Here is a 13,841-nt window from a genome sequence, read left to right as displayed (position 1 = left end):
GTACGTCTGTCTTTGACTTTTTGAGGGCATTTGCTCGAGGTTAGCGAGGGGCCGGCGTCAGAAGAGGGCGTATTAAAATAAAGTTTGGAGGGAACGGCGCCAATCTCACGGGTCTTATCGACTGTTTAGCGGATGAGCTCGGGCGACCTTGGAGACAGCAGAGACGACGGGCCGCCAGATAAGATTGATGGACTCCGTCACCTTTGGACTGCATTGAGTTGCACCTCAGACGAAATTGAGAGGTGGTACATAACACAAAAAGAAATACCAATTTAAAAAGCAATGCAGGTTAAAATAATACTACCGTATTTTGCTGTTTAATATATCCCCCCATTTACTATACCCGGGTATATTAAATGGCAGGGGTATATTAAATGGCAGGGGTATATTAAATGGCGCACAAACGGGAAGGTACGATCCACTACGCACTCTTTATGCCATGACGGGTTGCATCAACGTTTTGCAGAATAAAACGACTTACTGCTCAGGTTAAAACTACTTACTGCTGAATAAAGTCTGACTTGGAATTTTAATGTAAGTATCTATAATTATGCCCCCATGAACACCATACAAATCTTGCCAAAAAAGTTGAGTTGCCATTTACGATCTATTTGAACGGTACACGGTTGTTAAGACCCTGACTGACGTAGCTTCTTAAAGGGACAACGCATGTACATACAAACTCTTTTACACTCACACGTCGGCTCAGTGAAACTGCTCATGGCCATTGTTGGCTTTTATTGATGCGTAGACCGTGTTGTTTTACCTTGTTTTGTCGCCGGTCTTTTGGTCGCCCGTTGTTGCGGTCCGGGCGACCAAAAGACCGGCGACCAATCGACCGCACACGTATTTGAACTACTAGGGCTGGCAATGAATGATCACAACATCTACCATAAAAATAATACCTTTACCTCAGGACAGCAGTAAATACGGTGTGTATTTTTCTGGCTTTTATGCACACAATGGATGACAGCGCTATTGACCTAACTCACTGTGTCATCATAAATCCTATTTGACTTCATTTTTCATCCGCACTGACAGTCACCTGTGGCCTCTGCATAAGAAGGTCAATGATCTACACGCTAGGCTAGAAGTCAACGTTTGCATCTTAAAAAAATAGAAAGATAATTTATTTGGCTGGAGGCTTAAAATGTTCGCTCGCCAGATGCAGCATATGGCCTAAACACAGCAACCTGTCACAGTTTTGAGAACACCTGAGGTGATCCAAAAGATGGATGACACGACAATTTATTAAACATATCTCTATGATTCTTGGACTACAAAGATCAGACCAGCAAATCTTGAAAGCTTTAACATTAGTACCGTGTATTTCTCATCTACTGTTAAAAGGTGAGAATTTTGGTGGTGGCAGTAGATCCTTTTAGTCATTTGTTCTCTCTTACTTTCCCAGAGCAACTAATGTATCAGACCAGTGATATTGTCAGTTCTCATTCCACTGTGTCTCTTTCTAACCCAGCCTGTAAACATCTTTAAATATGGAACACAAATACAGCAAGTCGGAAAGCTAGCGACATGTTTACGAGATAACATTAGAAGAGAACAGAATGTTCTTGTTGGATAATATGGCTATTACAAAAACATTGGACAAAGCAGTCACATTGCTTTCAGTGTTTTGCCGCAAGTGTGTATGCTTAACACTTGAGTGAAGGAAGCACAACATTAACACATAAAACAAAGCAATCCATCGCTGACCCAAGATTGAAACCTTAGTTTGTTATGTAACAATGCCTCGAAACCTCACATGGGCTCATAAACTTTAATGGAAACCCTGAATCTGGTTTGAAACCAATCACGAAACTATTCTAAAAGCTACCTTTCAATAAAATCAATACTGTGATATGGAACCATAACTCTTATTTCTAGCCATTTATCTAAAACTGAAGAAAAAAAAACTCATTTAAAGTCCTAACCAAGATTTCACACCCTAATCTGAAACACTGGGAAATTTGAGGGTTGAGATTGTGAGTTCAAAACAACAACAACAAAGTCTGCATGCTCCAAAAAAAGACATTTGCGAGCCAAAGTCATTTTATAAATTCCTGGCATTGTTAAATGAATTTGGTTGTCTATGTTCTATATTGATTTTTTCTTATTTTGACTTTGTAGATTTGTCATTTTCTCTCTAATGTTACAAATATTGAAAGTGAGAAGCGATGTTCTCAATAAAAGCCAGGTTAATTAGTAGATTTGAATATTTACATCATGTGAATGAAACTGAATTAAACCTACTTTCCGGTTTCTTGTTTTACACAGCTGGTTTAAACTACCAGTTAAAACAATAGAAAAAATCACATTTAAAAAAAAATTGGCGAAATCTAAGAATCAAAGCCTAGCCTTCAAAAATCTCCCAAAGTCTTGGAACAAATAGATTAAACTGAGCCGTGAAATCCTAGCCTAGGTAGGAACTCATCGGTTCATCTTGTCAGTATCCGGTAGCAACTCCGTGTTTTACATCATTGAAGATGTCAGTTCTCATTCCTCTGTGGCTCGTTCCTTGCCGCCAGTAAACATCTTTAAATATGGAACACAAATAAGTAGCAAGGATCGGGACGTGCTAACGAGATAAACATTGACAACTCTTCACATCCTGCGTAGCCCTGGAAAGTTCTCTTTAAATCGTAATCGATTCTCTCCTGTGTTTATCCCCCTTCCGACTCACCTCTAAGTCACTCAGGCAAAGGTCTTTCAGCGCACACACACAGACACACACACACACTCACACACACACGCACACCTTTATCGATTCAGATGTGGAGTTTTATGCGTGTTGTTTATCCACTAGAGATTACCACTAGCCTGCCTTGTACAAAGGAACAAGGTATGTGTGTGTGTATGTGTGAGGGGGGCGGGATTATTACGGGTGGTCCCATCATTCTCCTTGTAAGCGGACACAAATCTGTTAACCGCTAATAGCGTTTCGGAAGCGCAGTCATAAAGCAAACAAGAGGCGGCAGAGGTACTCACCCTCTTTATAAATATAGATACAGTACTACCTTGGGTTGCAAAAGTCCAAAATGTGGGGGTTTTGAGAATTTAGTCATTTTTATAAATCACAATCTATGTTTTTTTTAAGGGGAATAAAGGTCATGTGTTTTGAGATAGAGTAAAATTGTATTGCAATCAGGAGTGATTGGAAAATATTTGAAAAGAAACCGTTCTAAAACATTAAATGTGACTATTTTGTATGTAACGTATTTTCTCGTATATTGACCGCCTCCGTGTATAAGCCGCACCCTTAAAATTGCTAAATGCTACGATTTCTCTCGTATAAGAAGCCCACTGATTCACAATTTTCACCTCCATATTTATGGTTTTAGTAGGGAGTACAAATATGTTAAAATCTTCAGAAAAATCATCGCCCGTGTTATTTCTGAGATACTGTATGAATCGAATGGATCGTCTGGTGCACGTAGACAAATTTAAAAAGGAAGTCACGTGAGCAGTACAACCAGGAAGTGTGTCCATAGCGGTCTAGTTTTCACCAAGTCTCTGGGCGCAATAATAGCATGAGATACACATTACGCAGGTATCAAGGATGATATTTAATGATCGACCGCAAGACCTTCGATCAGCTTTAACAACTATTGGGATGTGCTGACATGGTAAACACTACGAATACAAGTATCAAGGCTACTCGCAGTCAGAGCACATTTAACTACGGTAAGATGGCGGCTCCCTGAGCGAGATATGGCAGGCACAAGTGAGTTTTTTCACGCTTATGCAAGATGCGTTTTTTTTTCTTGAATTTTATTTTTATACGTCAAAACAAATTTTGTTTAGCGGTTTATCTGTTTATCCTTTCTCTATTTTGAAATAAATTACCGTATCGCCCGCATTGTCTTGCGTTATGGCGTTTTGTCTTTGTCATCTTGCAGTTTCACGCATGTCAAGTCTAATTTGTGGGCATAAAAGCCATAATCTTGATTCAGTCATCATTTTGTTAGTTGCAAATACGGCTTAAATGCGAGAAAATATGGCAATTCACATTTAGTGCTTTTCTTAGAAACATTTGTGTAAATTTAAGTGGCATTAAATTTAAGGCGCCAGAGATTGCTCAAATTGAGGTTGGCCGACTTTTTCCTGGAGAACGCATTTGATGTTTTTTCTTTACCTTCAGTGTAGTTGAAGCACAGGCAGTGATTGGCTGATAAAAATCTACAGCATGTTTTAAAAACAAACATTTGCAGGGTACTATCAGTGTAAAAAGGGGCATGTTCATTTCAGTGTACTTTCTATTGAGCCAATATAGCCCAAGACATTAAATAATGTGTCATTCATAGTTATTGTTCCTATATAATATATTAGAGCCATTCTTTCTACTTGATAAGATTCAGAGTGGGGTCTCATCATCTGCTAGTTTAAGTCAGTGTTTCATCTGAGGCTGCTGGGAAATAGGATTTTGCCATCTTTTTTACGCGGGAAACCCTGCTGCGTGTGTTATCACTTTTGGAATAATGCTTGCATGGCAGCACAATAGCGAGTACGTGTGCCAGTAGGCGGCATAACAATGACGGTCTTAAGCAGAAAACAACAACAAAAAGGGATACAGCAGTCGTCGTAGGTCAACATGGCCACATTGGAATGAAGAACACACAATCTAACAATGATAGAAAATCCCTGTTGCGTTTAGAATAATTGATTAAAGAAGCCAAAATGAAGAGTTTTTCAACTAATATCGATACACTTGATACAGACAGTATTTGATATCATTTGTATTCGTGTGTGTGTATTCAACATTTAAAACTAAAATGTCCCAAGTCACTTATAATGGAAGGACAATTACAAAAAAGTGAATGAATACATTTAATTTTCGTGACCGGACATTTTGTCGACGGACACTTCGTCGACGGACATTTCGTTGACGGACATTTCGTCGCGGGCTAAAAGTATACGAAGACTTTTATTTGTTTAATAAAAATGACCATATAAAGTATTTCAACACCTTGACAATTCGTTGCAGGCTAGGGGATAGTGGTTAAGATTAGTGGTTAGAATTAGGGTTAGGGGAAAGTGGTTAAGGCTAGTGGTTAGAATTAGGGTTAGGGGATAGTGGCAAGGTTAGTGGTTAGGATTAGGGTTAGGAGATAGTAGTTAAGGTTAGTGGTTAGAATTAGGATTAGGGGATAGTGGTTAAGGATAGTGGTTAGAATTAGGGTTAGGGGATAGTGGCTAAGGTTAGTGGTTAGGATTAGGGTTAGGGGATAGTGGTTAAGATAAGCGGTTAAGGTTAGGGTGATTTTAATTTTGAGAAAGAGAGATTACCTGGTTGATCGCTTTCAACCATTTTTTTACGCAACAAAACAATCGTTCGCGAGGAAGCAACCGTTCCACAAAAACGCTCTTTGACTAAATATCCATTCCACATATCGTCCGGCCTGGCGACCAAATGTCCGGCGACGAAATGTCAGGGTACCTTAATTTTAACCCTAAATGTTAAAAAATTCCTGCATCTCCATGTAGAAGACCTCAATTTTGCTGCCATGTCTGTCCTCTTACTGTATAGCAACTGTCTTTAATACTTTATAATCTAAAAAAAGATTTTGTAAAGGTTTAGATTGTAAAATAACTTAGTTGTTAAATTTTAAAGACAAGTTTGATCGTCTGTTTTCATTCTCCCTTTTTAATTTGTTTTTCATCTACATCAACGACTGATAGTTTGTCAGTCAGTAAGTACCGTATTTTCACGACTATAAGGCGCACTTAACTCTTAAATTTTCTCCAAAATAGACATGGTGCTTTATAATCCAGTGTGCTTTATATATGGAAAAAAATGTGTCATTCATTGCGCCTTATAATGCAGTGCGCCTTATAGTCGTGAAAATACGGTAATCTATTTGTCTGTTACGTTTGGAACAGTCAGTTGATGGGCTTTTTCTTTTCTTTTTTTAGGTTTATTCATTTATGGTCTCGGCTATGTTTTGCCAAGGGACTGACAGGATCGCTAATGGCACCACTCTGAGCTGCGAGCAGGAGGCTGGGGAGAAGAAAAAAAAATGTGATCACTGTCGCCGCTACATGCTGGGCTAATCAAGTGAAATCAAGCTCTTTGGGAGCGAAAAAAAAAAGGCAGCAGGTTGAAATAGAGTTGGTCGGAGCTAGCGGGGGTCCACGGTCCAACATGGAAAAACATCTTTAACATTTACTCCCAGCATTTGTGTGTCTTCCTTCTCAATGGCGGTTGTGTACTGATATTTCTGACAGATGGCTAAAATCTACATTAAGCCGTGGTGTTAATATTAATGCGTGTGTCGGAGTGCGTGAATGTTTGTGTGACTCTGAAGGTGTTTGTCGCAAGTGATGAGCCATGAGAGAATTGGCATCCTGACGGCTAAACGCTGGGGTCTCTGGGCCCCTCGTCAGTCAGCCCGGCTTCCAGATGCCGACGACAGATGTTTACATTTGCTGAGAAATCTCCCGTTTACCGGTGAACGTAATTATTGCGCTCCCGTGGAGCGAGAAGGTACGATGACATCATTGCCTCCAAGAAGGACAATGATTACGAATCTCTGCGTTTTTTTGGCTGACGCCATTGTTTCACAAAGGAGGGTTTCAAAATGAGGCTTTCGTGATTTGATTAAGCATTTATGTTTCCAAAATAAAGCCGAAGATCAACGACGATTCCAAGTGTGGGTTAGGGTTATACATTTTTCAATATTGGATATTTCAAAAGTTTAAAGGTTTCAATATTACACGAGGGTTAGGCTTTTTAATTAGGGCTTCATGCCAGGATAAGTTGCCGTTTTAAATTTTGGTTAAGGTTAGAAAGAAGTGATTTTAGGTATTTTCAAGTCAGGATTGGAGTTTCAAAAGGAGTTTGGGTTTTATTTCTGTTTAGGGCTTAAAGCCAAGGCTAGCTTTTCAGAGTCATTCATTTTCTAAGCAGTTTGCAAATGATGTTCGCAAGGGTGCTGGAGGCTGTAAAGGGTTAGGCCTCATCGTGTGTGAATGGTGTGATCCGTTAACTAATGTTGTAAAAAAATTCCAAAAGGATGAAAAAAATGGAAGTTCATTTGAAAGGATTCAAGATCAGAACTTGTTCTTTGAGGATAAGCGACTTCCTTGGGGTTCACATCTGAGTGTGTAAATAATATTTGATGTAGAAGTATATCATGTATTGTATTCCCTGGATGATGTGAATAAACTAAATCAAAAAGCATTACTGAAGATGGATGTGTTTTAAAAGATATAGTATAAAGTATATAGTAAAATGAAGCAATGATTTAAGGTATTTGTAAGAACGGTGCTCTTTTTGTTGAGTTATTTATTATTAATTTAAAAAAAAAGCATTTTATTTATATTAGTATTATGATTTATTATTAATTATTTGACTATGAACAGGATTGGCAAAAAGACAGTATTTATCTGAATATTTATCCAAGTGAATATTGCACTAAGGGGTGCTGGAGTTGTTCTTATAACTTATTAGGCAAAAAAATATACTGGTTCAACCTATTTGAGATCAGATTGGAGACAAAATAGCCGAAGCAACACGAGTTTGAGGTTTTGTGGTTTCAAGTTGGGCTTTCCAAGTCACTGTTGGGGTTCAAATTAGTTTTTTAAAGAGAATTACATTAATTTCAAGACACAGCTCTGGTTTGAAATGCGAATTTAAATTCAGGTCTTTGTTTGTATGACTTTCAAACTCGAATATGAAATAGTGACTAGGGTTTACGATTCCAGATTCAGTTACAGTTAAAAAGTAGGCTTTGGCTTTGAAACAAAGATGCCTTTTAAAATGTGACGTTGTTGTTGTTAATTTTAGGAATCTCCCAAAGGCTTGACGTTACATTTGAGACATTTTCTCCTTCTTGTCACTTGAGGCCTCCCAAAGGGGTGGCACAGCTTGTATTTGGCCCACAAAATCTTCCAAAAGTCCTCCCCGGGCTGGCCTATCGCGCTGCACCGTGACACGCCGTGTCCTTTTCCCAGAACCAGTCGGAGGCACAAGTCGAGTCGAGGCGAGGCGAAGCGGCTTTAATCGGGGCCGCAGATGTTCGCAGAGGCGAGGCGTCGGAGGCGACTTTAATTGACTTTAAAGCGAGCGCCCGCTTCCTTCGTTCGCCGGCCAGCTGATGACCGGCGGGGGTGCCGGAGGCCGTCCGGCTGCGCGAGCTCACGCTCTGAGTGGAAATAAACACTCGCGCGGAGAAAATGTGTCACCTTCAACAAGAGGGAGAGAAGAGCTCGCAGCTGGCGAGGACTTTAAAGCCTAGATTTGTTTACGGGAAGCTTCTAGCGTCGTACGAAGGAAAAAAATAAAAACTAAGGAGAGGCTTAGTTTCAAATTAGGCTTTCAAGTGGGTGTTTGCGGTTTTGTAAGTATGGTTTTAAGGTTTGAATGTGTTTAAAGTTGGGGGTTCGAGCCACAGTTGAATGGTTTAAACCAAGGGTGGTTCGCGGGCCACTTTAATATCATCTAATATCTAGATTATTTTTTATTTTTCTAAATTGGATTAAAAGAACTGGATTAAAAGCCCTAAATAGTCCGTTTTTATAGATCTAAAGCAATGTTTGATTTTTTTTTCTTAGTATTGGAAAATGTCTTTTAATCATGTTTTTTATTTCAAATGGAAACCAAATATTTTTTTGAAGTGGAAAACGGAAAATATTTGTATATTTATTTTTAGATTTTACAAAATGCTTTTTGAACTAAAAACACAAAAGAAAGAAAAATTGGATTAAAAAATTGCAGTGATTGATTTTAAAAAGGGGAAAATCAGGAAATGTAATGTACATTTATCATCATTTGAATTTGATCCTAAAATAGAAACTCATGGTTTACTTTCTCGGGCCGCACAAAATGATGCAGCGGGCCAGATTTGACCCCCGGGCCACCACTTTGACATCTGTGGTTTAAACTGTTTTTTAAAAAGGTTTGAGCTCTAGTCCGATTTAGTCTGTCAAAGAAAGCAATCCAAATTAGGTGTCAAACTGGAGTTAAAAGTTTTAAATTTGGGTTCAAAGCAAGAGTTGGATTTGTTTTAAAGTTTAAACCATTGTTGGGGGTTCAATGCCAGGTTGAAGGTTTTCAATTAAGCTTTAGGTTGTTCAAAATAGAAGATTTGATTCAATTAGGGTGGGTGAAAAGTTCCGATGGGGTCCTAAAATTGGGTTAGCGGTTCAAAAACAAATCAAAAGGATTGCAAGCCAGCATTTGGGATTCCTGACCAAAGATAGGATTTCAAATGAGATTTAGCATTTGCAGTAGTGTTTCAAGTCTGTTTTAGGATTTCAAAATAGATCAATAACAAAGCCAACCTATGGCAACAAAATTGAGGATTCCTTATACGAACTGCAGGGTTTCTTAAACGAATTAGGCTTTCAACATAGGGATTCAAAGCAAAGTTAGGGTTTTTCAGTTTGACTGGATGGCACTTAATCCCTGCCTATATTTGTTTCTGAGGAGGCCGTTTGTTTCATAACAATAACAAGAAACCAAGTAGGGAAGGTGGGAAAAATGTGGAAAGATGCGTTCACTTCCAGTTTGTGTGTCAGCACTTCATGTTTATCAAAGCAACAGCAGCAACTTTTCTTTGAGCATCAGCATATGTTTACAGCTGTGTATGCATCCGCCTGTGTTGCGTCGTTCTCTGGGCATTTCCCCTTTGCGGCCGTATAGAGAAGGAGTTCTCATTTTGGGATTAGCTTCAAAATATGGAGAATACAGAAAATAGAGTGACTCCAAACAGCTGGAAGCCTTTTCAACATCACTGACGGAGAAACAGACACTACAAGATACAAAAAGAAAAAAAACTCACTGAGTATCGCCGCCTAAAATCTCTTTGAAATCAGAATTTCAAACCCTAAGCATCTCTTGAAAACGTAACCGTTGTTGAAAAACATGGCCAAGTACGAAAATTGTGTGAATTCTGACTCGAAACTTGAACCAAACACTAAAACATACACAAAAACCATAAGATTAAAAACCTTTATACTACTGTAAATCTAATATAGAACATTAACAGTGGTTTCAAACCTAACTTCGACCATTCCATGGATCGATACCAAATATTGAAACTAAATCTTTGTTTAAAATCTTACATGTGTTTTGAAACCTTAATTTAAAACACTAAACCTGGCTTAGAATATTAATTGGGTTGAATATGTTGTGGTTGCAACTTGTCAACCAATTAAAAGGAGTTTAGGTCACTTATTCATTTGTATTTTACATGCTAGTAAGTCAATTCTCACAGTTTTTTTTTATTTATTTCTGTTTTTATGTCGGGAGAAATGCAACCAGAGTTGTATGGTCATTAGTTGTCTTTAGCTTTTTTTTTTTTCATTTTAATATGCTTTGAACATGGATGGTTGGTTGACTGATTGGTTCTGTTTAATTCACTTAGTAATCTACATCATTTAATAGGTTGGTCTTAGGTAGCAGTTCAAGATTGTGTGTTAGTTCCCTTATCCAAGTCAGGTGATAAATTACCAATGGGCAAAGGTTGAACCACTGAAATAGATCCATTTCAAGAAAACGGTGAACCACAGGGAGGACAGACAGTATACGTGACCAGGTTTAATGTGTCGGGAAAATCCCAAGTGGGTCATCTTTTTATAACTGGCGCACAATAAGACCAGAGCGAGAGGTAAGGGGGGAAAGAGAGAGAGAGAGAAAGCTAGAATGTGTGCGATGTTTAACGTAACAAATGATGTGGGTTATAAACTGTTATAAAGCTCTGTTGGGTGCACTTCAAGGAGCAGCTAATCCAGATGCGCCGTGACTCGTCACCTCGACGCTACTTGTGTCATCCTCCCAAAATGGGGAATCTGAATGCGCTCCTCATCGCATAACTGATTGTGGCTCTCTGTGTTTATCTGGGCTGCTTTTGGTGTGCTCCCAATTTAGGAAATTTAAGCCATCGCAACGATCCACATTAAATTTGATGGACGTGTCTATCATTATAAACACAAAAGTCAAGTCTGAAGGACCCCTGCTCGAGGAAGTTGGTCATTTAGGTTTACAGCAAGGGTTACAAGGTCAAAATTCAATGAAGGTTATAAAAAAAGTCAGCCCTAACACGAGTTTTTGATGCAAGATCGTAACGGATTTTGGTTATTATTGAGAAAATGTAAGAAGAAGAAAAATCGTCAGATGGTGTACAAATGTTTGGCTAAACCTTCCCATGTTCAACTCTTGATTACCAAAGAATCGAAGAAGATGCGACTTTAATTTTCCTAATGAATGAAGAAACTAGGGAACTGATTACAAATCAAAAATCTGGCCCAATCATGTCATTTTGTGAGGATAGGAATAAGTTAAAAAAATGGCTTTTTAAAATGTGTCCATTTACATTTTTACGTATTAATTATCATTATCAGAGGGAGACGTCATTTGTGACATCACCCACAACTACTGAAAGAACTGACTGGATAATTATTTATTTTAATGAAGAATGTGTGTGTGTGTGTGCCTCTCCAGTGGCCTGGGATGCCCTCCTTTTTCTTTTTTTCTGGGTGATGGGCTTTGCAGATAACATAAGATAAGTCACTATCTAACCAACTCACTGATCAGTAATCATATGTTTCTTTGCTATACATACAAGTATAATGAGTTCAATTCAAGAAAACGACATAACACAAAGAGATGAGAAACATTAGTCTAATCGAGTCAATATATATATATATTTTTTAAAAAGAGTACATTTCCTACACCCTCTGAGCCACACTATTTAGCATGAGAATGAGCCCGAGCTGGAAATGACACGCCTGATGGAGAATGAAGAGACTGCATGGCTTCCATACAAGCGTGTTTGCATGAGTGTGCGCCTCAAAAACGTGACTCTATTGGAAGTGTAATTTGAGAACGCATTTGCATGGCCTTTCTCTCATCAGCATCGTCACGAGCGTCATCATGTGACGAGCGCAGCGATGCAACAGCACCGCCTAGCGTAAGGCGGCGGCGCCCGCCCGTGCGCGCGCGTCAACAACAGGCTGCAGCGGTCGCGCGCGCGTCGATATCGCCGGTCGGGTCTGGTCTAGTCTTACCTTGGCTGTCTCAAGGCGCGCTTTGCGCCTTCGTCTGGCGACTCCGTGAGCGTGCGCGCCTCCGCCGCTTCCCCGACCGGCGCGTCGCCGTCGTCGCGGCCGACCATCACGTCTCTTCTTCGGCTCCTCATCCTCCTCCTTCCTCCTCCTCCTCCCGGTGCCAAAGTGTTTCAACTTGATCTGCCAATTATACAGATTGTCTGTGGTTAGTGTGTTTGTCACTGTGGTTCTCGTTGTTGTTGTGTCGGTGGTGGTGCGCGTGCACCGCATGCGGCGACTTGTTGAATCCTGCCAGGCGAGGACGTGCGCGCACAGCAGCGTGACTCATTAGCATACTTAACGCCGTGCGCGCGCGTCAAAATCGGAGTTGAATTAAAAAGTGCGCGTAAAAAAAGGGGGAGCTGCGGAATACGACGCCTCTTTTCACTCGGGTCCACGCATCAGGTTGTCTTCCACTTTTCCCCCCCATTACATCAAAACCCAAAACCCCAAAACGCATCCCTGCAAAAAGAGCAACCATCCCCAATCAAACCCCTGGAACTCACCCCATTCCCGTGACACATCTCTCCAGGCGGCCGGTTGGAAATGACATTGCAGCCTGTTACTCCATTGGGGTGCCCTCCAAGGCGTGAGTGTCCCCCTCCTTCGCCCCCGTCAAATTAATCCAATAATTGTGCCTCCATCCTTGGAAAACAAGTGTAGGAAAAGACGCACGTATACCAGAAGCACCTCCACCCCAAAAAAATGAGAGGCACCCGCTCAGATTAATCCACCTGTCGTGTCCGTAAAGACCCCCACTGACTCCGGCCACTCTCCTGGAGCTCAGGTGCGTATTCCTCCTCCTGATGGAATCAAATGTCCATTCGGCGCACGGGGAGGTGGCGGAGGCAGTGGAAGGATCCGACGATATTTTTTTGGGGGGGGGTGGGGGGGGATCTCCAGGCAGCTCCGAGCGCGTTCCGCAGTGTGAGAGCCCGTGGACAGCCTCCTCCTCCTCTTCCTCCTCCTCCTCTTCTGTCCTCCTCCGCGTGGATTCTTGGAGACCGAAGAGCTTGTATGCGTGGAAGGGAGATTCCGTCACAGTCCAACTCACGCATACATATACTGACTGACACGTACGTATTATCCTCTGCTCATTTGGGGGAGGGAGGGAGTCCATTAAAAAAAAGCCTGTACCCAAGTTGGTAGTTTTTCAAGCCGTGATGCGCACGGGGAAACGATCCCCGCTTCCAGGCTTGGTTCGCCCGCCCGTCCGTCCGTCCGCCCGCCCACGTATCGCTGGCGGAAGGCACTTCCACGGCGGCGGCGGCAGACTAGTTAATTAAACATAGGGACACCGGGCCCAGAACGAGTGCAGGATGGTGGAGCGGGTGGGGGCTGCAGGGGAGGGGAGGGGAGGCAGGGCGCACACAGTGGGTGACTTCATCCTCCATTTATAAAATATTATCAAAGGTCTAGTGGGTGATGGAGAAACGCATGCGTAAAAAAAATCCACCAGGAGAATCCGACTTGTCACAAAACGTCATCCCTGCTGTGCCTTGCACGATGTCTGTAAAAGCCTGTCATTTATTTTCACACGCACGCACGTCAGCGCTTCGAATGCAGGCCAACTTTGGAGGCATATCGTCAACGGTGTAAATGCGAGTGGAAATTCAATGTTTGCAAGTTTCACCTCACGACTTGAATAAAGTTTCTACGGGCCACTTGATCTTTTTTTTCCTGATTCGGGAGCCAAAATTTGAATGTTGAACAGCAATGCTTGTCATTTCTGATCGAGGGACTGCTGTGGGCCACCACTCACATGCACACTCCAAATTTGCTGTGTGTTTACGATT

The 13,841-nt window shown here is 41.0% G+C and overlaps 1 protein-coding gene across 3 annotated transcripts in view; it reads right to left on the bottom strand.

The window, feature by feature from the left end:
• The window catches only part of grin2ab (glutamate receptor, ionotropic, N-methyl D-aspartate 2A, b), an 89,736-nt gene that overhangs the window by 65,091 nt on the left and 10,804 nt on the right, over nucleotides 1-13,841 (bottom strand). For 2 of the 3 annotated variants that reach the window (XM_077605174.1, XM_077605175.1), the window contains one exon: nucleotides 12,007-12,186. Coding sequence is in view for 1 of the 3 variants with exons in the window: in XM_077605173.1 (XP_077461299.1) it covers nucleotides 12,007-12,186; nucleotides 12,552-12,569 (198 nt within the window). In the remaining 2 variants the exon portion in view is untranslated. Of the gene's footprint in view, nucleotides 1-12,006; nucleotides 12,187-12,551; nucleotides 13,244-13,841 lie in introns of those variants that run through there. The other variant, XM_077605173.1, reaches the window with a different exon arrangement.

The sequence above is a fragment of the Stigmatopora argus genome, chromosome 7 (assembly GCF_051989625.1).
Source record: "Stigmatopora argus isolate UIUO_Sarg chromosome 7, RoL_Sarg_1.0, whole genome shotgun sequence".
Lineage (NCBI taxonomy): Eukaryota > Metazoa > Chordata > Actinopteri > Syngnathiformes > Syngnathidae > Stigmatopora > Stigmatopora argus.
This window is presented reverse-complemented; position numbering and strand designations above follow the sequence as displayed.